This window comes from Sceloporus occidentalis, unplaced genomic scaffold (assembly GCF_023333645.1).
Source record: "Sceloporus occidentalis isolate IW3139 unplaced genomic scaffold, rSceOcc1.0.p SCAF_1, whole genome shotgun sequence".
Classification (NCBI taxonomy): domain Eukaryota; kingdom Metazoa; phylum Chordata; class Lepidosauria; order Squamata; family Phrynosomatidae; genus Sceloporus; species Sceloporus occidentalis.
In genome coordinates this window covers 140,099,665-140,125,952 of record NW_028316981.1, presented here as the reverse complement: position 1 = coordinate 140,125,952, position 26,288 = coordinate 140,099,665, and the positions used below count along the sequence as shown (strand labels likewise).

The 26,288-nt window shown below is 40.5% G+C and overlaps 1 protein-coding gene across 3 annotated transcripts in view; it reads right to left on the bottom strand.

Annotated features, from left to right (window-relative positions):
* The window catches only part of RPTOR (regulatory associated protein of MTOR complex 1), a 539,367-nt gene that overhangs the window by 364,675 nt on the left and 148,404 nt on the right, over positions 1 to 26,288 (bottom strand). For all 3 annotated transcript variants that reach the window (XM_089539327.1, XM_089539336.1, XM_089539347.1), the window contains exon 4: positions 1,379 to 1,537. In XM_089539327.1, coding sequence (XP_089395453.1) covers positions 1,379 to 1,537 — 159 coding nt within the window. The remainder of the gene's footprint in view (positions 1 to 1,378; positions 1,538 to 26,288) is intronic.

Genomic DNA, 26,288 nt, shown 5'->3' with positions numbered 1-26,288 from the left:
TAACCATCCAGCTTTCACAACCATACACAGAAATCAGAAATGCAATAGCATGTGGACAATCCTGATCCTTTGGTATTCAATTATCTATCTTTACACTTCAGGATCTTGTTTAGTTCATTCATAGTTGCCCCTTCAACTCCAGTCTTCTTTTGATGTCTTGACTCTTTCTGACTGATGACTGAGCCAAGGTAGAGGAAATCTTGGACCACAAGTTGAACATGAGTCCACAGCGTGATATGGAATCTAAAAAGGCCAATCCAATTTTAGACTGCATCAATAAAAGTATAGTGTCTAGATCAAGAGAAGTAATAGTGCCACTGTATTCTGCTTTAGTCAGGCCCCACTTGGAATATTGTGTCCAGTTCTGGGCACCACAATGCAAAAAGGACATTGAGAAACTGCAGCGTGTCCAAAGGAGGGCAACTAAAATGGTGAAGGGCCTAGAAACCATGTCCTATGAGGAACGACTTAGGGAGCTGGGAATGTTTAGCCTGGAGAAAAGAAGGTTAAGAGGTGATATGATAGCCCTATTTAAATATCTGAAGGAATGTTATATTCAGGAAGGAGCAAGCTTGTTTTCTGCTGCTCCAGAGAACAGGATCCGGAACAATGGATCCAAGCTGCAGGAAAAGAGATTCCACCTCAACATTAGGAGGAACTTCCTGACAGTAAGGGCTGTTCGACAGTGGAACAAACTCCCTCGGAGTGTAGTGGAGTCTCCTTCTTTGGAGGTCTTTAAGCAGAGGCTGGATGGCCATATGTCGGGGATGCTTTGATTGAGATTTCCTGCATGGCAGGGGGTTGGACTGGATGGCCCTTGTGGTCTCTTGCAACCCTATGGCGGGTTACAGACCGCCAGAAAGTACGTGACAAGCGCATACTAGGGTTAGGAAGGGGCGGTGCTTCCGCACCCCCCTAACACTAGTACGCACTCCACGCACACAAAATGGCGGCGGCCGTTCCACATGGTCACCGCCATGATTACATCACGACCGCACCGCCTCCACACAAGGCGGTGCGGTTGTGACTTATTGAGGCCTCGCCACAGCACATAGTGCACCTTTTCTCCGGCCCCAGAAGGAACGCGATTTCCGCGCTCCTTCCTCGGAGCATCCAGGAGACACGCGGTGTGGCAGCTGCAGCTCCCGGAAGCTGCAAGTGGCGGCGGCGGGAGAGCGCCGCTTCTCAGCGGTATGTAACCCGCCTATGATTCTATGACTGGACTATCTCAGTGTCTTCACTGTCTGATTTAAAGTTATGTAAATCACCATGCCATTGGATCACCTACCATTTCCTTCTATTGTTTTATTAGTTTTACTGACTTCCCAACAAATTTAAAGGAAAACTCTAAACTTATCTCTGTCTGCAAATTATTTACCTTGTTGAACACCCAGATTTCTCCATTCACGGTGGGCCTAGGGACACCATGTCCATTGTAGTGGAAAAGGACCCTCTCTTCCTTGGCATTTCGACGCAATGAGGTACACAGTTTTTTAACTTCATCCACTGTAGGATCAAGGCTCTGCTTGTACCGGGCCTGGTTGCAAAAGAGAGAGAGAGATAGAAGCAAAATGAATTTCCTAATTTCATATTTCCATATGCCTGAAAATTGAAAGTAATGCAAAATATTTACACATGCACAGGAAGGAGGCACATGTTCCTTTATCTAAAACCTATCAATAAATAATATGGGTATATCGCTTTTAAAATAACTTTGTATGCCTCTCATCAACTCTCTTTGACACCAGTTTGCATTAAACAGCCAAATAAAACCAGATAACTTTAAAACATCCACTTGCTATAAAAGCATCTCTCTCTTCACAATGCATAAAGCCTCTTACAAATTATATTGGTGCCAAAGGAACTATCTGCAGTACTGAAATGTATACAGTTTAAAGCTAGAGATGCTGCAACAATTTAGACCTAGACAATAGATCATTAAATTTTCAAGAAGGCAAAGATCTTTGTTCAAAGGCTTGTTGTAAGTTAAGCCTCTAATTTGTTTATGAACTCAACAGCAGACCAAGACCAGAATACAAAAATCTACAGAGATTCATGAAAAAACTACTGAAGTTTTAAAACCCCTCTTCTTTTCCCCCTTCTTGACCCAGCTGAATACAACCCAAAGCCAGCATCCTCTCACCAACTGTGGCCAGCCAGATACTCTCCCAAACCTACAAGCAGTGCACAAAGGCAACTTGTTCATTGTCTACAGCACAGTGGCATCATGGGGTGGTGGGTGGGTGAGGGGGAGAAAATCAATGGGGAATACAACAAAACCATTTTCCTTCCCTAGAGGAATACCACCCCCCAAAGAAAGACAAGTACTATTTGGCTTGTCCTGCTCACAGATCTTTTCTGCAAAATCACTACTGACTGTGGATTCTCACGTAATTTCATGTTTAACTCCCATGGGCATTTCTGCAAGAAGGAAAAAGTAGTTTGTCTATATTGACTCATCTGAGAGCTCTTATACTGAACCCATTAGTTTCAGCATTGTTTGAGCCAACCCCATTAATATTTCTTTTAGTAAGACTGCTTTATACTTACAATGGGGGAAGCAAAAGACACAGTTTAAGGCGCAAAATAAAAGCTACATGTACACAAATATATCCTGTCCAGTTTTACCATGTTGCACAATGCCCTTTCACACTATACTGTATTCTGTAAGCTACCAAAATGAACTACAGTATTTTACTACATTAGAAATGGTCCCAGATAGTAACCGTGCACTACCCACTTCGGATGCAGTGCTTCTAGAAGAGTAGGGCAGAAAGTTTGTACAATGATAATTTTTAGCATTTCTGGCTATTCAGTGAAAACTGTACCTTGCAGTGCAATATTTCACCCTGCTCATCTGTGTTTATGAGCGAGAGACAAGCAGCTGCAAGAAAGATGCTAAGGTTTGTCACTCAGTGATTTTGCTCACAGTATACTGCATCAATGCAAGAATTACCTTCTATCTCACTCTTGTATCTTACACTGTTATGAAGGTGCTGATTTGCAAAATGCATGCCCTAAATCACATTCTGCCTGCTGGCACCTTTACAAGACACTATAACCAAGCCCTCAAGTGGTAGGAAATTTTTCAGTTCCCCTGTGTGGGAGGGAGGATTAGGGACAATTTCCTAGCTGGCATCTCCATCACACTCCCCTGGCATAAACTGAGCTCACAATAAATGGTAAATGGATACATTAAAAAGGAAAGTGTGTCCATCTAACAGAACTGTACACAGAATAAACATATCACTTTCACATTTATAAATACAGGGAGCAGAACACAGGCGAAAACAGAGAGCCTCTAAATGAGCAATTAAACACCCACCTGTCAGCCAAGGACTTTTAGCCTTACATTATTGAACAGTAGTATGATGCACAATCAAACCAAATCTCTATTTGTTTTGCCCATGATCAGAGCAGAACATGATGACAGGACTAACCAGCCATTTATTTTGGTTTTGAAAGAACTCATAATAAGTCCTTTGAGGGAAAAATAGAGGAGAAACAGGCAAGTGATTAGGACATTAGAAAATCTTGACAAAATTCAAAATTCTTCATGGTAGTATGGTCATACTGGGGACAAGAGTACTACCAAAACTTAAGCCATCAACATCATGAACTACAGCCAATTCAAATAAATAATGTAATGCTAGACTGGGGAAAAATAAAAAAATAAAACTACAGATTGTGTTGAACGTGAAATCCACAGGTTTTGCTACATCTTTGCCATGGAGCAGAGATGACCAAACAATGACAAATCATAACTCTCTTCCATGCCAGCATTCTCTGAAGATGCCAGCCACAGATGCTGGCAAAACATCAAGAATAAACATGGCCACATTGCCTGAAAACCCCACAAAAATCTATAACTGTTAAATTAGCCTGAATGCACTCCAGCCAAGAGATAAGGATGTTATCACTTTGCTTGTCTAATTTTGTTCCAGTGTATTCTAAATATTTTCTGCCAGATGTAACATAACTTTAGGACCAGTGATGTTACTGGGTTGAGATATACACAACTGCGGGGGGTGGGGGCAGATTAGTCCAGTTTCTGAATTTTGTGCCTCATCTAAACTCCGTCTCCTTAAACCACAGATTCCTATCTCATAGGCACTGTCCCAAAAATATTATAGAATATCTCAGCCACACTAGTGTTCCATTACTCTTGAGGATTTCAACAGCAAATAGACACGCACATGGTTCATGATGACACCCTCCCAGTTTCCTTCACCTGCCCCACAATTCTAGAAAACACTAAAATGGTAGTAAAGAGACCTGAAAGCCACATGCTAGAAACCATTTCCTAACTCAGCCACTGAGGCATTGTATGTAGTATCACTGATCTGGATGTTGATGGAACGGCATTAACAGTAGAGGGCAGTAACTGTGTGCTATTCCCTAGTCTTTGTACTAAAAAGTTAGGAGTATCTTGAGCATGATGGTGCATTTTCATGACCATTTTAATCTATTGGCTTTGTCATTTCTATCTTGCTAGACATTTGTTTAATCCCTTCAGGTTTGAATTCATTTCCGTTTACAGCCATCATTCATTTCAGTGGTGACAACCCCGGCTGTAACAAAGGGTATCCACTTTAGTATGTTTACATAAAGGTATTGCTATTTGTGGGAACAAAAAACAGTAAGACTTGCAGCACCTTAATGCTTAAACAATCCAAAAAGTGTTTGTAAACCAAAAGACCGTTTTATAAGATTCATGAACTTCTGGCATGTATTGCATGTAAAAAGAGATGTGTGATAGTTTTAGAGCAAGCTTTACTGATTAAGGTCCATAACACACTGCAGAAATAATCCAGTTTTGAGACCACTTTAACTGCCTTGGTTCAATGCTAAGGAATTGTGGAAATTGTAGTTTTGTGAGTCATTTAGCTTTTTCTGTCAAAGAACTCTGGTGCCATAATCAACTACAATCCCCAGGATTTCCTAGCTTTGAGTTAGTGCAGTTAAAGTGGTCCCAAACTGCATTATTTCTGCAGTGTGTTTTGGTGCTAAGTGTTCTTTAGTTTCATCTTTTGGTAAAAGAATGAATGCTGATCATTAACTAGAAGTGTTTTCTAAAATTATTTAATCACATTAATTTGGTCTATCTATTGAATCAAGGAGCAGCTGTAGTATCTGAAGCTTCTCTGGAAGAGGCATTTTAAAGAAAAAAGAGGGGTTGACTGTATTTTGTACTATTTATCCATCCTCTGTAAATTAAACAGAAATCAAAAAGAGGAGGGAAAGCAATACGAAAAGCATAGTTTGGTATGTTTGATTCAGGGTTATTTCTCCCTCCCCCAGATGCTATCCTGTCAAAATTAGTTCTCTGAAATAGTGTCCGCAGCTGTTGTTCCATTTTAAACAAAACAAATATTGGGCAAACAGTAAATCAGGGTTGAAGATTCCATGTAAGAGATAAAATAAAATAAATCCATTTTCATCTCATGAAACTGCCATTCAAAGTTTCCTCTCTGTTCAAATGAATGTTCTCTTCTCCTGCAAGCCATTTTGACTTCTCTGTACTTCAACAACACAGTCAAACCTATTTCCTGCAAGTATTTCCCATTTGTCTCCCAGTTCCAATTCTTCTCTCTTTTAACCATTCAAATCAGATATGGATTATGAGATATATTTAAGGAGAAAGGAGATTAAATTTAACTCAATGCATAGAATAAACTGCACACACACTTATAAGATTTGTCATTAGAATTTCTCAATGTATTATCTTATTTTTAATCGTACCCCTCCGTAAATGAACTGAGAGGTTTAAATTTATCTTCACAACAATTAGCTGAGGCAAATTCTATGGAAAGATGTTCCAAGGTGGCAACATGGTCCAATTAGTATTAGAACCTAGGCTTCCCAAACCCAATTACACACCACTGGCATTGTAAAATAGCCCAAATACCTTTGAATTTATCATGCATCTCACATTGGGTGTTCCTAGTTATCGATGTTTCTTGTACGCAATGTCGCCCTTGATATGAAATCTGAATAATGCTTCAGATGTACTACCACCAGGCAGAGCAATTGTAAAGGGGGCAGGAGCCATTTCTCCCTCTTTCCCTCTACGAACAACAATGCTGACCCTGTTGTGATCAGAGGTGGTGTCACATTATTTCCAGTTTCATTTTCAGCCACTTTTTTCAAGTGTGTCTGTATGTGTGTTTGGGATGTCATGTAGGATTTGAGTTTTGTTGATGTTTTGAGCCCTTTGGGGCTCTTTACAGTGAAAATCCACCACTGTCCTAAAGACTATATAAAATATTTTGAATACAAATTGAATGCCTCCTAAGAACTTTCAGCAAGATGTAAATAGGAGTTTTCCTCCCTAGGATTTCTAGGTCCCAATCTGTTGCCAAAAAAGCAAAACAAACCTTTATTGAAGGATATTTATTTCTATTTTTATTCCTTAGTAATACTGCTTGGTGAAAATGCTTTAAACATTTTTCAGAGCATAGCACTGGAAACTACATCTGTGTAGCTGTCTATTTTTCCTATTGACTCTAAAGGTTCTTTCTTCCCTCCAATACTATACACATTTTCAGAAGAAAGGATAAATTAGTGCTAAATCTCGTAATCTAGAAAAGAAGAATGCTTACTGCATATGCTCATCTACTCAAACCCTTGCCATATACATCATAAAAGTCCATCCTGACAATGAGGTATGGGATGCCCTGAATCTCTTTCTCAGTCAATGAATCTCAATCCAAACAAGATGAGGAGGTACTCTTGGCAGATGACTTATCTGTTCAGTTGAGTAGTGTTCAGTCTGTTCTAGATGAAGTAGTATTCCCTGAATGATCAGATGCATAGTTCAGAATGCTGCTGGATCCATCACTGTTGCTTTAGGAATAGATGACATCAGTAGCTACAATGTAAGCTAACATACCAGTTGTAACTCTATTGGACAGAGATAGCCAGGCAGCAGTTGTCCAAACCCCTGTAGTCTACCAGGATGGATCACTCCAATGGAGTATAAGTGAGTCTACTTTTCAGAACAACTTCAGTTAGTTCAGCAATCTCAGTTATTCCAAAATGGGCTGGTTCCTTGGTTACTTACTGGGAATGGTTGATAAGCCCATATGACACGAGTGCTTGATCAGCAGCAGTAACTCCCAAATGTTTCTGGACTCAGTTCCAAACATTAATGTCAACCTTGAAGGCTTAAACATCTTATGGTCAGATTGTATAAAGGAGTTTCTACTCCCATGACCTTTAGAGGTCCAAGGAGGCCCTTTTCTGGGTGTCCTGCCAACTAATATAGGTGAGTGGTTACTAGAGAAGGCTTTCTTAGTTAAAGCACTCTGTTTATGGAATACCCTCTCACTTGACACTTTGGCCCCATACAAACAGGCCAAAATAAAGCTGCTTCAGGTCACTTTGTAGTTATGATGCATACATATCAAGAGTCCGGAAGCCACGCCAAAGCCACAATCCATTCCTAAGAATTGGAGCACAGCTTTGGCACAGCTTCTGGACTCTTAGTACGAATGCATCATTTAAACAGCAGACCTCCAAAGTGACCCGAAGCAGCTTTATTTTGGCCTGTCTATATGGGGCCATTATTACCTTTTTTGTGTAAGATAAAGAATTTTTTCTTCTCTTACTAATGTCATTTCACTTTTAGTTCATTTAAAATTATTTCAGGCTGCCTTTATCAGAGAAATCTTTTAGATTTTAAACTTTGTGATCTAAATGTTCCAGCTTTTAAAGCTCTTTACTGCAGTAACTTATTCTTAACTTGTCATTAAAGGTGGCCATATCCTTTATTCCACCCTTTTTATACTGCAACAAAGAAATAATGCTATCTTTTGGGGATTTATATTGTTTCTAACCTGTCCTCAGCCACCTTAAGAACTGTCTGTTATAGGGCAGCATATAAACATCTTGAATACTGTACAAAAATCCCATCTCCCCGGGCAGGTGAGTGGGGTGACCAACAACAGATCACTCAGTTCCTTCCTCTGCCAATGTGTCTGGTCCTCATACTATCTGAAGACAAAATGAAGCGCTTTCCTTTGCAGCCAAAACAGAGAACAGATCAGCTGGCTGAGGAGGAAAAGTCCCTCCTGGGACAGCCTGCTGAATTTCTCTGCTAGACAACAGGAGGTAAAGCTTCTTCCTGTATGTCCATTATAGAAATGTGTTAGCTCAGTGGTGAAGGTAGAGACTGCTTTGTCCCTTTGCCATCAGCCAACCATGTTTCTGTACTTGGAATACAGGATGCAAAGTCCAGTCCTGCACAGCCAGCAATAGAAAAGCAAACAAACAGACTGGCGGTGATGGGACAGAGAAGTCTGTACATCTTCCACAAACTGCTGCTTTTCTGACCTGCAAAAGGAGAGATGGCAAATGAGTGGTGAAGTGCTGTGCCCATCCACTACTACCCTTACCAGCAAAAGCCAAGGGAGTACTTTTCTTTCCAGGTTGCTAACTTTAGAGGCTAATTTAACAAGCTGGCTGAGTGCCAAATGAATGTACTTTAACACTGTCAAGAACCAAGGGAAACCATTTCTTACCAACTATAGGCTACAAACCACACATAGATTCCAACTTAAAGGGAACATTTTCAATTTGCAGGGGAGAGGGGGGTTCCAAAATTCTTACCAAAGAACCATTTCAGGGATAAAAATGTTTGTTTTATTTCCAAAATAATTTCATTTCTTTCAGCATTCTAGGACAAATACAAGAAATGAATTTTTCCCCATCTATGAAAGCTAGTGAAAGATAGTCTGTCACAAAGACTTGGGAAGTTAGCATACACCTAATATCCTGAGTTAAATTTTGCCATTATGTCAATTGCCTATGCATGTTTCTATAAGTCAAGAACTTAGGCCTCCAGCTAGAAAGCAGGGATGTATATCTTCATTCCCCTCATCCCAGAGAATGATCAAGGCAAATAATTAATCTATTCATTCCTGTGTAACTTTAAAAAGCATATTTGTTTTATTTGCCTCAATTAGAAATTCTGCAATTTATTATAGAAAAGCAATGCAGAATATACCTTTGCACAACATACATGATAAATTCTACATAAACTTGTGTCTTTGCCAAAGCATTCCTTTTTCTGCTTGTATTCTGCACCTTACTCTAAACATGATAAAAAAATAGCACAGTATCAACTACAAAATCGATGCAAATTGCAACATTTGTGTAGTCTTCCTCTGCAGATTATGGAAAAGTGCTCAGGAGGAGAAAACCTTGTGTTCTTTTTCTTGAACTTTTTCCCCGCTAACTTTTGCGAAGGCACAGCTTTCCTCAGTCAGATTTCTTGCAACATCAAGATGATGAAATCTGTCAAAGGCGCTTTCCAGACCACCCAAAAGGGTGGTCTGCCGGCACCCTCATTTGCTGCGCAGAGCAGCCTCAGTGGCCCAACCATGCTGCTGCTCCGGCGCAGCAAAAAGAAGCCACATAAAGCAGCTTCTTTTGGGGCGCCATTATGATGCTGCAAAGCGCCAATGGCACATCATAATGGCACCAAGACGTGTGGACGCTAAGCTTCCGCTACGTCAAGATGGTGGTGCCCATGTAGAATGGGTGCCACCATTTTGTACATGCTTGGCACGTACTAGGGTTGGGGCGTCCGGAAAGGATGCCCCCTTCTAACCCTAGTACTTACCGAGCACGTACTTTTTGCCCATGCAGAACGGGCCAAAGATTACTTTTTTCAAAATATTCTTTATAGGCCCATCAGAGAGTAGCCTCACATACGTAGTTAAAAGTCTTCAGCTGGGAACGGCTCCATTAAGCTGACCCTTGTGTCGCTAGGAATGTGGAAAGACAAACTGCTGATTCCAGACTCAGCTACTGCTGTTCATCTATTGCTACTTACTAAATCATTAGCTTACTTCAGCAGTCAGAACAAGTTCTGAAATTGTAACTTTCTTCTTTATTTACGTGGATTCCAATACCATGCCTAGCATATGTTGTTAACAAGTTCAATTACTTAATGTGTAGTTGGTGTGGATTCATCCTAGGAAGTTAAGAATAACATAGTGTATCTATCTTACTCTTCAGACCAAAATCTCTAATATAGTTGGCCCTTCAGATCCATGAATTCAATCATTTGTGGGTCATCATGCCCCATATTATTAAATGCTGGTGACGTGAATGTGGACGTGCTCATGTGTGCATGTTTGAACTATTGCTATTTAATAATATGAGGAACAATTATTCGTGTTTTTTCACATCCACAGGAGGGAGACCTGGAACCAAACCGCTACAGATCCAAAGGGCCAACTGTATATGCTGCAGAGTGCTACTAATCTGAAATCACAATCACCATCGGGACTGCCCTGAAGGGACAGAGCCCTCCCTCCACAGCCAACTGTCATCGTCCAGCCTGGAGGGAGTGAGAGGGCGGGTCCAACACCATCGGGACTGCCCTGAAGGGACAGAGCCCTCCCTCCATGGCCAACTGTCATCGTCCAGCCTGGAGGGAGTGAGAGGGCGGGTCCAACACCATCGAGACTGCCCTGAAGGGACAGAGCCCTCCCTCCATGGCCAACTGTCATCGTCCAGCCTGGAGGGAGTGAGAGGGCGGGTCCAACACCATCGGGACTGCCCTGAAGGGACAGAGCCCTCCCTCCATGGCCAACTGTCATCGTCCAGCCTGGAGGGAGTGAGAGGGCAGGTCCAACACCATCGGGACTGCCCTGAAGGGACAGAGCCCTCCCTCCATGGCCAACTGTCATCGTCCAGCCTGGAGGGAGTGAGAGGGCGGGTCCAACACCATCGGGACTGCCCTGAAGGGACAGAGCCCTCCCTCCACGGCCAACTATAATCGTTCAGCCTGGAGGGAGTGAGAGGGCAGGTCCAACACCATTGGGACTGCCCTGAAGGGACAGAGCCCTCCCTCCACGGCCAACTGTCATCATCCAGCCTGGAGGGAGTGAGGGGGTGGATAGGGGCTAATTTTGTATTGCAATTTTTATTGTACACCGCTATGATCATTGCAGAATAGCGGTCTATAAATAAAACATATTATTATTATTATTATTATTATTATTATTATTATGGTAACTATAACTCTATTAGGTTGTTTGATTGCGGGTTATTAATTTCTGTAATAAAGGTGTGGCTCTTAGATCCTCCCTGTAACCTCAATGGATGCCAGAGTAACAAGGAAGAGTAAAGACTCTGAATGACCCCAGAGGAGATTACAGAATCTGGTACAGTTTGAGAGCAACTACAGGAGAAACAGAATACACATCTACCTTAATATAACATCTATGATACCAAGATTTGTGAACTAAATTGCTTCTAGAAAAGGTACATCAGAACACATCCCACTGACAGAAAACTGACACATGCTTACAAGAAGATTTTAGCAAAGGAGCCTTCCTCTCCTGTCAACCAAAAACCCATTAGCTGCTCTAGACAGAATAATATGCAGCTGGCAATATAACTGAAAGGAATCAGACACTGTGCCCTGCACTCAAAATGAATAGATTATTCCCCAGTGCCAGTGGACATTTCAGCCACCATGAACTAGTGCAAATGTAATGCTAGTTCTCTGCAGGCCATTATTCCCATATTGGAAACCAGCAGTCTTGCATGAATTTCCTCAATCCTTTCTTTCATCAATGTTAACTGAAAGTACAACATCTGAAACACTGGAATCACGATAAATGTTAACCAGTGTTCTCTTCTTAATCAGAGTTTCAACCGATGTTGCAGATTAAGATAGCAACCTTGTGCTGAATTACTTTTACACCCAACAACTGACAGGATTGGAGAACATATATAGCTATATAGTTTCAAAAAGGCAACAAACACTAGGTTCTGATTTGTAAACAAATGGTGTTCTGGCCCCACCTGAAATACTGTGTCCAGTTCTGGGCACCACAATTCAAAAAGGATATTGAGAAACTGGAGTGTGTACAAAGGAGGGCGACTAAAATGGTGAAGGGTCTACAACTCATGCCCTATGAAGAATGACTTAGGGAACTGGGGATGTTTAGCCTGGAGAAGAAAAGGTTAAGAGGTGATATGATAGCCCTGTTTAAATATTTGAAGGGATGTCATATTGAGGAGAGAACAAGCTTGTTTTCTGCTGCTCCAGAGAACAGGACCCAGAACAATGGATGCAAACTACAGGAAAAGAGATTCCACCTCAACATTAGGAGGAACTTCCTGACAGTAAGGGTTGTTCGACAGTGGAACAAACTCCCTCGGAGTGTAGTGGAGTCTCCCTCCTTGGAGGTCTTGAAACAGAGGCTGAATGGCCATCTGTCGGGTATGCTTTGATTAAGAGTTCTTGCATGGCAGGAGATTGGACTGGATGGCCCTTGTGGTCTCTTCCGTGATTCTATGGGATCCAGCATTACAGGTGCACCAATCATGAGATGAAAATGAGAACTGAAATGTACAACAGTAGAGAACAGTTGTGGTGAACCAGAAACATGCGCCAGAAAGGGCACTCAAAGCCCTCTCCATGGGCAGACCAGAGTTCTTCATAGTCTGGCATTGCATGCCTTTCCTGTCTTCTTACTCCACCTGCCCCAGACCACAATGCATCATGGGAGGCATAGTTCTCTCTGGATCCTGGGGGCACTTGGTAGAAAGGGAGCTCCAATGGCTGAGGAGACTCCAATGACTGTGATGCTTTGCGTGTGTAGTCAAGTGGGTCAGCGGATGGGCGGTTGGCTCAGAGCATCACATCGGCTTGTGGCTGCCATGAATAAGAAGGTGAGTGGGGGAAAGGGTGGGACGGTGGTGTTGTGATTCCCTCCCCCCGTCTGCACTCCTCCTCTTCTTGCCTCCTTCCCTCCCTCCCCTGGCAGTTTGTCTCTATGGTTCTCCGTCAGCCAGGCATGAGTATTGGGGGATGGGCGGGCAACGGCAGAGAACATAGGGAACACCCATCGCCTGATCACCAAGCCCCAGAACCTCAACGACACCTACGGGACCCCCAGTAATTACCTCCAGATCGATTTGCAATAGCTAACTCTCCTCTGACAAAACTTGCCAAGAAAACCCCATGATGGTTTCACCTTAGGGTCACCAGGAGCGATCTGAAAGCACACACACACACACACACACACACACACAAGGCACACTCTCGCAGCCTCAGGCTAGCAATAGCAATCCCCCCACTGCTGAAACTTGCCAAGAAAACTCCATGATAGTTTCACTTTAGGGTCGCCAGGAATGACTTGAAAGGTTTGTCATTTCCTCCTCTGAGGTTGAGAGGGTGCGGCTTGCCCAAGGTTACCCAGTGGAGTTCCATGGCTGAGCTAGAATTTGAAGCCTGGTCTCCAGGGTCATAGACCAATGCTCAAACCACTACACAGGGTGACTGAGAGCCATTGCACTGCCATAATCCAGGCTTTATCAGAGAGAGTGAGTGTTTGTGCACGCACACATGTGCTTTCAAGTAATTCCTGGTGACCCTAATGTGAAACCATCATGGAGTTTTCTTGGTAAGTTTCATCAGAGGAGAGTTTGCTACTACTAGCCCTGAGGCTGTGTGTGTGTGTGTGTGTGTGTTTATTTGTGGTTTCAATTCATTCCTGAAGACCTTAAGGTGAAACTATCATGGGTTTTCTTGGCAAGTTTCAAGAGGGGGGTTTTCATTGCCATCCTCTGAGGCTGAGAGAGTGTGCCTTGTGTGTGTGGTTCCTTCAAGTAATTTCTGATTTATGGCAACCCTAAGGTGAAACTGTCATTGAGTTTTCTTGGTATTTTTTTGTCAGAGCAGGGTTTGCTATTGCTAGCCTGAGGCTGAAAGAGTGTGCCTTGGGTTTTCCCCTGGAAGTCCCACCCCCAGAAGTTGCACCCATCTCAGAAGTTTCATGCCCCCAGAAGTCCCCCCGCAGCACCAGGCGACACCCAGTGCAGGAACAGTTTGGTCACTCGGTCTGTAAAAGGTTCGCTATCACTGGTATAGACTGACAACCCGGCCCTCTTGCTGTTTTGGACTGCAATTCTGATAGGCCCCAGCCAGCTTAAAACAACAGGAGGAAGCATGAAAGTTATAGTCAAAAAAGAACACCAGGTTACCTACCCTATAGTCTGTCAAGGAGGCATTGAAACATATTAGGGGTCACCTGCTGCTCTGAATGTATGTGCACCCCGCCATGAACATTATACTTGAAAAATCGGCTACCACCAAAACTTCTTATACAAGTTTTAGTGGTGCTTTACAGACCGCCGCTTTGCAGCGGTCTGCCGGCGCTGCTGTTTGCTCCGCGAGGGAGCTGCAGCAGCCAAACCGCGCAACTCCCTCGCAGAGCAAAAAAGAAGCTCCAAAATGGAGCTTCTTCCTGCGGCGCACTTATGACGTCGCGAGGGGCCAATGGCGCCCTCGCGATGTCATAAGCACTGCACGACGTGCGGATGCACAGTGTCCGCTACATCAATATGGCGGCAGCCGTGTGGAACGGCCGCCGCCATACTGTATGTATTGACTATGTATTAGGGTTAGGGGGTACGGAAGCACTGCCCCTTCCTAACCCTAATACGTATTCAATACGTATTTTATGGCGGTTTGTAACCCGCCATAGTGACTTTAAAAGAAAAGTCTGAATTTTGTGCCAATGGCTGAGAAGGAGATTCAGATGACAGTTAACAGAAAAACAAGTTGCACATCATTTTACATGATTAATTTCTTTTCTCCACTGTCCCCACATCTGAATCTCTCATGTAAGTTGCAAATTCAGATTCCAAAGGAAAAATTTTTTGCTGCATTTCACTGTGAAGCAAACCTAATTTTCGGTTCCCATAGCTTTGGGAGTCCAAGCAATACATCTTGTTCTTCCAATCTGCCCAGCACTTTGCCTTGCCACTCTTTAAGGTTAGAAACTGACAAGTTTACAACTTTACCCTCCTCCTAGGAAGATTTTCCAAGGGCACCAAAACACAAGATCATATTGGTTTTGTTAGGATTAAATAGAGTGAACTTCATCAGTATGTGCCAGTTCAGACAGCCATTTCTTCTGGAATGGGAAAAGTGCTTTAAGGTTGCCTAGATTCAAAATGATACAGTAAATCACAAGTACCTGCTATCTAAATATCTTCACCTGCACAAGTGTTAAATCCAACTATTGAGAATGAAAAGAACTCAACCAAAAGGCAATATTATGCTCTGAAAATGAGTGATCTTCTTTTATCGTTTATAGACTTATTTTCTTCTTTCCTTTTAATGAATATTAGTGCCATTCACAAAAAAATAAATAAATAAATTCTGGGCTCATCATCATCATCATCATCATCATCTTATATCCTGCCTTTCTCCCAATATTGGGACTCATGTTTTCATTGTTACCTGATCTGATTCCAGATTTTCAAGGCAAAAGGCCCCTTTTGGCTTAGAATGAGCTTAATGACTTGTTCCAATCCAAATTTCTTTATTTACATTTAAACCTTCCACTACATTTTATGATTTAAAGGTATCATTAAAGCGCCCTGTAGCTAAGGTTCTCCCTAGAGCATGTACTACTTTCTTTCTTCAACTCCAGACAAAGTCCAGAAATATGTGTTGTTATTATCTGATGTTGGTGTGTACCTTCAATTCATTTCTGACTTATGGAGACTCTAAGATGAACTATCATGGGGTTTTCTGGGACTGAGGATGTGTGAATCACTCAGGATCATTCAGTGGGTTTCCATGGTCAAGCAGGGAAACAAAACCTGATCTCCAGAGTCCAGTGCTCAAACCACTACCCATGCTGACTCTTGTGTGTTATTATAGCAAAGTTTTTACCTGTGTCAGTAAATTCTTGCAGAATATGTACTCATTTTTCTTCATAGTTCTGCCTGGTCCTCAATAAGAAGGAATTGCTTCTGGTTAGGGCTTGAAGACTTTTTAAATTGCTATTCATCTGTTGATGGTACTCAGCTTTATCTGTTCTTCCCAAACTGACACTAGCCATAGAAATTGTCAAAATGCCTTGCTGATGTGCACTGTTGGACAAGCATGAAATTGCTGATGCTGATGTCAGTCAGCTGCTTCTCTAGTGAGAATCAGATTTTTCTGATCACTTTACTGAGCGACTCAAGACATCCTGTCAACAGGAAAAGCCTTGGGGAAGTCTAGTTTGAGAACAGCTTCAATTCCATTTAAACAATTAAGGTGGAACACTTCTGCTTATTTCATTCAACAGAGGAGACATTTCAAACCTGAGGAAAGATAATGGCATACGTCCAACGATTTTACTCCCTGTTATTGATCTGTCAGCGAGACTACTTAAAACAATTTGGGATAAATGTAACTGTGGTTATTTAGAGAAAAAACAAGGAGGGAATTAAATAAATGGAAACATGAAAGCCAAGCTAAGACTATCAGGAAATTGCAATCCTATGCTCTGCAAAGATTTAGGACAGCCAGGATGATGGGTGAGGTAAAACAACAAAGTTTTATTCAACACTATAAAGACATTTTCCCCAGCTATGCATCTTCAAATGCATTACCAATTCTTTTGTCTCTCAGACATTCGAGTACAGCTGTTTGAGGTCTCAGTAGCAATTTTATTTGATTAAAATTTGATTTAAAAAATGAGAAAGTTAACTAACACAACCTGTAACTTCCCCTAAATAATTTGACTTTTTGTCTCTAGTCACTCTGTCTAGAGTGAAATATGCCAAAAGCTTTTGTTACAAGAATGTAAACATATGAATGGATGAAAATGTTGACACTGGGATTTCCCAAAACTACAGAGAGATGGAAAGAAGTAACTCTGGCACAAAAAGAAGTCTGAAAAGCATCTCATATGTGTGGTTGTTTTCCAGAATTCAAATTCTTGACATGAATACACAGGAGAGAACTATACATGTTGGCAGAGCTCAAATTATTGTCCTGCTGCAGCAGTTTTCTCTGGCCAAGAGACAAAATGTTATTTAAATGGAAGAGTGGATGCATAATGCATGTAACTTCTTTGGACTGCAGGTTAAGAAAATACTACATCATTCTATTTCCAATCCACCCTTCTGGTCTTCAGAAAAGCCAATAAAAAGTACAAGGGGATGATGAAAAGTTCTCAGCTTGACCAAGAAGGGAATGATCTAGAGCCATGAAACTTACATGCTATTCCACATATTCACACCAAAGTTCACACTGGGCCTTCACAAATTTAAGACCTAGTACTGATTCAGATGAATGAACTACTATGACCTCAGAAAGTATCCTGTGATAATCCTACTTAAAACCTGAACCAAAAGAAATACAACCACTGAAATTAACAGTAACAACTTAAATCATTGCAGCAGACTAACACCACTATTTCTCAGAGCAGGAAACGACAATATACAATATGCAAAACCTTACTGTCACCACTGTATGGTACCACATACTTGTTTCACATCAGAACCTAAACTTTACATTCTGGCAAGTACAAAAACAGAAGAAAAGAACATAAATGCCTGAAAGGCTGAATTGAAAATAAATGCCTTCATAATATAGATGAATTAAGATTTTTATGTCTAGTGCCGACCCTGAGTGTCAATTATTGATGCAGCTGTAAAACTCTACACTGTTGAATAGTTGTATTAGATCTTTCATACATTGTCAAGATGCAATGTTTTCTCTTCTTCCCAGCTCTACACATCTATGTCTATTGTATTTTATTTTCAAGTGCTCTAACAGAGCACCTATCCTGATGCCAGACCACAGAAACAACACTGCACTGTCCTCAGCCTATAAAATACAATCTTCTCTCCTACTATACAACTCACAGATATCTGTTTACATTACAGCTTAAATAATTGACAAATGAAAAAATATTAGCCACTGTAACAGCCAGGCAGAATACAGAATCGAAGATGGGTTGCTGTTTTGTCCCAAGAGCAATGCCTGTGAATAAACATCCAATTTCCCAATACCATATTGTTTTTTATCCATTAGAAAGACTTTGGGTGTAGTAAGGCCTCTGGCTCTCGGGATCACAGCCAGAACAAAAGACTTGTCCACAAATTTCTTAAGTTTCAAAAGCTTTACTAGTTATAAACACAAATAACATGAAACTGATTTTTTCTTTCTCAATAGTCCTTGCTGTCTTCTTGGTGGATTCTATCTTTCTTCTTCTGAGGACTATCTTTCTTCTTTTGTGGACTTATCTTTTTGTCAAAGGAAAATACTCTCTCCAGGTCTGACTTGGCTGAAATCTTACTACACACTGAAACTAGCTAGAGGGAGACAGCATAAGACCCTGGGATTTCCCACAATCCTTGTCTTTCTTAAAGCTGTAGATCTGTATTTTCCCTTATAAACTAATACATAGAAAAGCTAATATAATCTCAACTAAATATATGTCTCAAGAGCATCAAAGATGCTCTGGAGGCATGACAATTGCCTATAAATGCAAGAAAAAAAGACACAAAAATATAGAAGTTTAGGTCCAGACTTAGTCGTACTCAATTGCTACGTAAATCCATGGAACTTGTAGGACTGGAGCAGACAGGCAGGAAAAAGCGGCTTAATCTTGCTTTTTCCAAAAGCTGTCAAAACTCTGCTGTCCAGGGGGCCCCGCTCCCAAGGCAGACCAAATACCCTCAGGGAGAGCACACAGCGTAACATTAAGCTGTGCCACTTGGTTTTGTTGTTGTTGCCTCCCCACCATGCATGCACACTGTTGCACAACCACACCACCTGCGACCTCCAAGTACCTCTCACAACTGCCCAGATACCATTCCACTTCATGGCCACCCCTTTGATTGGCCACACAGGTGCATGTGCGATGCTCCGCCAGTACAGGGCACCAGCATAGGGCGCAGGTGAATCAGTGTACAAGTGATACCATGGCAAAGCACAATCATGGAAGCCCCCCATACATGAGCTCTTTGCCCCATGCCCTCTGCCAGACTGTCTGCTTTTTTCTTTTTTCTTTTGCTTTGCTGCAGCCCTGCACTGGAGCTGGGATGTTTATTCACAGGCATGAAGATGTGCATTTTCCAAGCTAAGCCAGAGTATCCTGGTTTACTCCCACTGGTCTAATTCAACTGCAAAACCAAAGTTTTGGGACCATCTGATCATATTTTCTTTAATAACTTCCTCTTCTGTATTGATTTTAAGAATACAATGATAAAGTCTTGTTAATAAAGCATCTTTATTCGACATTATTTCCTGTTCCAGATCAGAGTCCAATTTCCCAATACCATATTGTTTTTTATCCATTAGAAAGCACTCTCTTAATTGTCTATAAAAGAACCATGAAAGATCATAAATGGTGTCTCATTTTTAATAATTGGGATTATTTGAAATTAAAAAGGAATTTCAGTAGTATGTTCATTTTTATGACAGCAATTTTACCCACGAGAGATAGATTCAAATTTTTCCAATTTTCCAAGTCCTTCTTAATATTTTGCCATAATTTCTCATAATTGTTAGCGAATAAATCGGACTTTTTATTTGAAACACAAACACCTAAATATTTTACTTTTTTACTAGAATTAAATCCAGTGCTTGATTCCAACTCCCTTATTTCAAGTGAGGTCGTATTTTTAGTTATTATTGCTGTTTTATCCTTATTTATTTTCAATCCCAAAATTGATTCATCTTCCTTAAATTCCCTTATTAGTTCTTGAGAGTCATTAATGGGGTCGCTAATGGTCACCAAGTCATCCGCAAATGCCCTTGTTTTATGTTCGGTTCCCTTAACCTTTATTCCTTTAATATTCAAGTTACTTCTTATGTTTTGAAGTAGTACTTCCATAACTAATACAAAAAGCAAAGGTGACAGAGGGCATCCCTGTCTTGTACCTTTACAAATATTTATCAAGTCAGTTCTTTCACCATTTATATTTAATCTAGTGTGTTGTTTCTGGTATATAGCTTTTACCCATCTTAAAAGTCTGTCTCCCATTTCTAACTCTTCCATAACCCAAAATAACAGTCTCCAAGATACATTATTGAAGGCCTTCTCAATATATAAAAAAAAAAAAAGCTGCAATTTTTTTTATCAATATGGACCTCATGATATTCAATCAAATCTATGAAATGCCTTATGTTATCTTTAATATATCTTTTAGGTATAAATCCCCTTTGGTCTTTATATATCACAGATGGTATTATTTTTTAAATTCTTTCAGAAAGGATACTCGCAAAATAATTTATAACCATTATTTAACAAAGAGATTGGCCTATAATTTTTAACTTGTGTTAAATCTCTTTCTTCTTTGAGGATCAATGAAATTACAGCTTCCTTCCAAGTTGGAGGGAAGCTATCTTCTTGTAGGCCATTCATCATGACTTTCAAAGGTTCCATTAGTTCTGTTTGGAATGTTTTATAATATAGTGATGAGAATCCATCTGGGCCTGGGGCACCACCAGATTTGCTACTCTTGATAGCATTCAAGACCGCTGTAGTGGAGATTGGTTGATTCGGATAAGATGCAGTTATTTTGGGTAGATTGGAGTTTTTAACATAATGGTTTATCTATATCTTCTTTCTTTTGATTATATAATTTTTCATAAAATTTATGAAAAGCCTTATTTATTTTGTTCTTTTCTGTGAGAGTAGATTTCCTGTCTTGAATCTTTGTTATTTTCTTTTTCTCTTTCTTTTCCTTAAGTTTATAAGACAGCCTTCTTTGAAATGGTCTGGAGACTTATTCAATAAAGATGTATGTATAAGCCAACCACTTTCCAGGTTTGTTGGAATATTGGAAATTATTTAATCTAAGATATTTCAATTTATTCTCTATCTCTTCAATTAGTAGGATTGACAGTTGTTTTTGTAGAATTTTAATCTCCCTATATATCTTTACATTTGATGGATTTTTGTTGTTCTTCTTCCTTTTTCCTCAGTTCTTCCATAATCTTCTGTGTATTTTCTTCACGGTTTTTCTTATATTCAAAATTTTGTTTTATGAAAAATCCCCTCATAACCATTTTCGAAGCGTCCCAAGTTGTAATATAATCTGTTTATTTTCCTGCATTTTCTTTAAAATACCACTTAAGTGCTTGTTTCACGTTTTCTACCATCTTTGGTTTTTGTTTTAGAGACTAAAAAGAAATCAATCCTAGAAAGGTTTTTGTGTCTATTAGAAAAGAAGGTATAATCTTTTGCTGTTCCATAAAGGTGTCTCCATATGTCTACCAATTTGAGATTTTCCATTAACTTAAAGAATGATGTGGGAAGCTTTCCTTAATTTTTCCCCTTTCTTTACAATTAGATCTGTCTAACTCAGGGTTAAGTTTTCAATGCAATTAGGGTGACCATGTGTCCTCTTTTGTAGAGGACACTCTTCTAATGAAGAGTACTTTTTGACAGAGAGGTGTATTTTAGGCCTTGTGACATCAACAGGACATCAAGAGTTTGAAAAAACTGTACGACTTTTGGGGCTATTGATTGGCTACAGGGACCTTCTGTACTTTGGCACCAGTTATCTATTCTGTTTATAGCAGACCTTGCAGTTTTTCTCCTATCAACCACTTACTGTATTCCATTATCTATGGTTCTCTACGTTTCTGTCAGGCTGACACTACCAGGTTCACTAGCTAAATCTTTCAGAACTATAGGAAGGAAGAGGAACATACAATTGTCTGTTCATATTGGCATATTTCCATACTGTTTACTATTTTCTCCCCAAATGGCTTATCAGGGATGTCAGAGGTATTGCTCTATTTAACGACATCCCAAAGTCCAACATAAAGTCCTAAACCAGTGAGTAGGAGAACCTTGAAGTTGCCCATATACAGTGAGCACGTATACATGATATTGGGGAGGAACACAGATGAACTGCTTAATGTCTTCTCCACCATGCTGAAATGTAATGTATATCTGTTTAAATTAGTCATTATTTCCAAATAATGTGTTTCTACACAACACAATTTATAAGGAAATCTGTGTGCTCTTTTAGCTTTCTTTCTAGTAATGCATTAGTCTATTTTTGGCAATGCCTATGTGAGCATTGTAGATGCTATATTAACATTTCAAGCCTAATAGAGAGCTCGTGCTATTATCCTTAGCTGACAATTGTTGACATAGCTTTCAGTAAATAGAGAGGAAAATGTGATATGGGTTATTTGTTTATCCCCCCTCCCTTTCTGTGTACAATGAAAATTGAGGGAGTAGGAATTCCCCTGTGTCATCAAGAAAATAGACTGTTCCATTAAAAATGCATATTGCAGGATTAAAGCCAAGAACTCCCTTCTGTCTTAACATAAGCCGGGCATCCTGCTACTGGTAAAGACATTATAATTTTCCATTAGTATTTTGTACATAATTCATCATTTTTAATACTAAGGCCTACTGTGATCTTTTCATTTTGTTCATGTGACAAGGAAGGTAAGGGAAGAACAGCAGGTGCCTCATATGTCTTGTTGTTGCTAGCTGCACTCAAGTCAACCATGACTCAGGGTAACTTTGTGGATGAGATGTCCTCCATTGACGCTTATGGCCTCCCTGACTGAGTCGATCCATCTGGAGTGCTGACTTCCTCTCTTTCTACTATCCTCTACCTTTCCTAGCATTATAATCTTTTGTAATGAGTCTTGCCTTCTCATAATGAGGTGAAAGTACAACAGCCTAAATTTGATCATCTTGGTTTCCAGGGAGATTTCAGGCTTCATCTGCTCATTTGCTTGTCTATTTTGCTGTCCATGGAATGCTCAACACTCTTCTCCAGCACCACATCACGGTTGAGGTTATTTTCTTTTCATCAACTTTCTTCACTGTCCAGCTCTCATATATGGTGATGGGGAATATAGTGGCTTGAATGATTCTAACTTTAGTGCTCAGTTATATACTTTTGCACTTTAGGATCTTATCTAGTTCTTTCATGGCTGCCCTTCCCATTTCTAGCCTTCTTCTTATTTCTTGACTGCAGTCTCCGTTCTTATCAATGTTCGATCTAAGGGACAGGAACTCTTTATTTTAATTTCCTCATTATCTAAGTTGAATTTATATAGACCCTCTATCCTCCTATTATGTCCCAAGAAATCTTCCATTTGGAAAGGAACTATGGCTATCCCATCAGAAACAGGAAACATGAAGTAGCTGTGCCTCCTATATCTCCAAGTCCTTGTCGCTTCTAAAGCCACTCTCAGTATTCTCCAAACAATATGGTTTATGATACTGTTGATTGCTTTCCCTCCATTAAAGTAAGTGTTCACAACACTTTGGTTTGCTTGCAACAGTTCCACTGGCTGCCCGTCCGTTTCCAGGCACAATTCAAAGTGTTAGCTTTGACCTATAAAGCTCTATACGGCTTGGGTCCAGGTTATTTGAAGGACCATATCTCCAGTTATGAACCCACTAGAATACTGAGATTATCCAGAGAGGGCCTCCTATCTGTCCCACCACCCTCTCAGGTGCATTTGGTGGGGACAAGATATAGGACCTTTTAGGTGGCTGCTCTCAGTTCTGGAGCTCCCTTCCTAGAGAGGCCAGCCTAGCGCCATCTCTGCCTTTGTTTTGGTGTCATTTTTATGCTGCCACACTTTCTCACACTGACATAGTACTGCTTTTAACTTTTTGAAACTGTTTAATTTTTTAAAATTGTATTTTTAATGCTTTGTACTGTTTTAACTTGGACTATTTTAAATTTTGTTAGTCACCTTGAGTCCCTGTACTGGGAGGAAGGCGGGATATTAACAACAACAACAACAATAACAACAACAACACAATGTCCCAAAGTAATGACACCACAACTCAACAATTATCAACAGTGGACATATTATTATGTACATAACAACATTATAATAATACTACAAAACACAGGATACATAATACATGATACAAGGTACAGCAGAGAACTATATATTCCAATTAACTATATGGATGGAATAAAGCATACTAACAACAATTGATATGAGTCAACAACACTGAAGGTCAGAAAACTATACAATTATTGTGAACATTATATCCTGGAGATAAGTAAATTCCTGTAGTAAATAATCCAATGAAATCATATCCTGCAGAAACTATGTCCACTGTGCTTCTTTTGGTCTTCACAACTTCTGTTCCAGCAATATGATTTCTACAAGGTCTAACAGACAATTGTCAATTCAGTGGTGGCAGTGTAGGAAAAGTAATGCGGTCTCTCCATTCCATTCTCTGCATAATATACTTGGAATATTAGCATATTATGCTGAAGGCCAGGAAAGAAGGAAAAGACTTCCCTCCCTGTCTTTGTCACTACAACCATACCATCTAAGTAAGGTTAAGAAAGGAGAAACTTCCTGCCATGGCAAAAGGCTTGGACTCTTAGGAATTAGACTCTGTCATACTTCCAGTGATGTCATCACAAGTGTAACAAATCACAAAATGGACACAGAATTGGGTTCAGAATTAACTATTTTCTGGCTTTTTCAAAAATGATTAGAAAGCCTAAATCAGAAATGAATTTTGATAACCATCAAGGACTGAAAATAAGTCAACCTTAGTTCTGTAATTTTCTAAACTTTGTTTTCCATGTATAACAATTTCAATTGCAAAATTGTTCCCTGGTCTGCTTTGAAGTGGTACATAAATGTAGGATAAATGGTCACGGCAAAGCTTTTGTTGTTAACTGCCCTCAAATCAATCTCAACCCATATGGCAACCCTGTGGATGAGTCATCTCCAAGTCTCCATGTCCTCCATTACTCTGCTTAGATCCTGCAAACTCATATCTGTGACCTCCTTAATAGAGTCCATCCATCTAGCATGCAGACTTCCTCTCTTTCTACTTTCCTCCACCTTTCCTAGTATTATTATTTTATTATTATTTTCCAGTGAGTTGTGCCTTTTGATGATGTGTCTGAAGTACAACAGTCTAGGTTTTGTCATCTTGGCTTCCAGAGGGATTTCTGACTCAATCTGCTCTAGGACCCATTTATTTGTCTTTTTGGCCATCCATGGAATCTCAGCACTCTTCTCCAGCACCACATCTCAAATGAATTTATTTTCTTCCTATCTTGTTTCTTACATCCATACATGATAATAAGGAATACAATAGCTTGTATGATTCTAACTTTTCTGCTCAGTTGTAAATATTTACATTTTAGGATATTTTCTAGCTCTTTCATAGCTGCCCTCCCCATTCTTAATTCCCCCCCCCCCCTGATTTCCTGGCTGCAGTCCCCATTTCTATCAACGTCTAATCCCAGGTATGAGAATTCTTTTATTATTTCTCTTTCTTCATTGTCTAGCTTGAATATTTGTAGATTCTCCGTGGTCATTACAGTGAGCCCGCTCCATAAGTGGGCTCATTATAGGCGGCTTTCAGCTTATGCTGAAGCTGCCTGGGAAAGGGGAGAATGCACGGTGGGGTTCGGGAATGGTGCTGAAGTGGCTGCGGAGTGTGCACATGGCTGCGGGGCGAGCACGAACCCCATTGGACAAAATGGGGCTCAAGTATACACGCATTTTGCTTTATGCAGGGGTCCGGAACAGCTCCCCCGTGTAAAGCAAGGGCCCATTGTATTTTTGTTTTCTTTATGTTCAACATTAAGCCTGCTTTTGCATCTTCTTCCTTCATCTTCCTTAGTAGCTCTGGGAGGCTTTATGCTAGTATTATGTTGTCATCTGCATATTTTAGATTGTTGATATTCCTTCCTCCTATTTTCACTTCTCCTTCTTCTATGTTCAAGCCTGTTTTTGTTACAATATGTTCTGCATATAAGTTGAACAGGTAGGGTGATAAGATGCAGCCTTGTCTGACCCCTTTGCCAATTGGGAACCATTCAGTTTCTCCTTGTTCTGTTCTCACAGTAGCCTCTTGTCCTGAGTACAGATTCATCATCAGGACTATCAGATGTGTTGGCACTCCCATGTCTTTAATAGTATTCCATAGCCTTTCATTATCTATGCATACAAATAATATACTATAGTCTATAAAGCACATGCTGATTTTCTTTTTGAATTCCCTGGTGTGCTGCATTAGCCATCTTATGTTTGCAATGTGATCCCTGGTGCCTCTTGTCAGGGATGATGGGAGTTGTAGCTCTTCACCTCTGGCTCAAACTCACCACCTTGTTACGCACCGGCGCTGACCAGTTTTGGCCAGTGGTTAAAGCTTTGCTCTAAATCAGCAGAGTTACAGAGAATAGGCTGAAGACCCTGACAAACTCTCCAAGCCTTCTCACTCTTGCTTCCACAGAAGTCTTCACACTTCAGGATCCAGCTGGCTCTTGTCTCTTGACTCAAGACACCAGACAACTCAGTAGTCTTATATAAAAGATCTACTTTATTCTACTATATACAGCTCCAAAACTATCCAACACAACTTCAATAATACTCCTCACTACTATCCACTACTACCCACAAAATACATTGAGATTCATAGCAATTATTATAGCCATTGGAAAACACCACCCACTCTTGGCAGTTTCCACCCAGTGGGCGTGTACAACCATTTTCA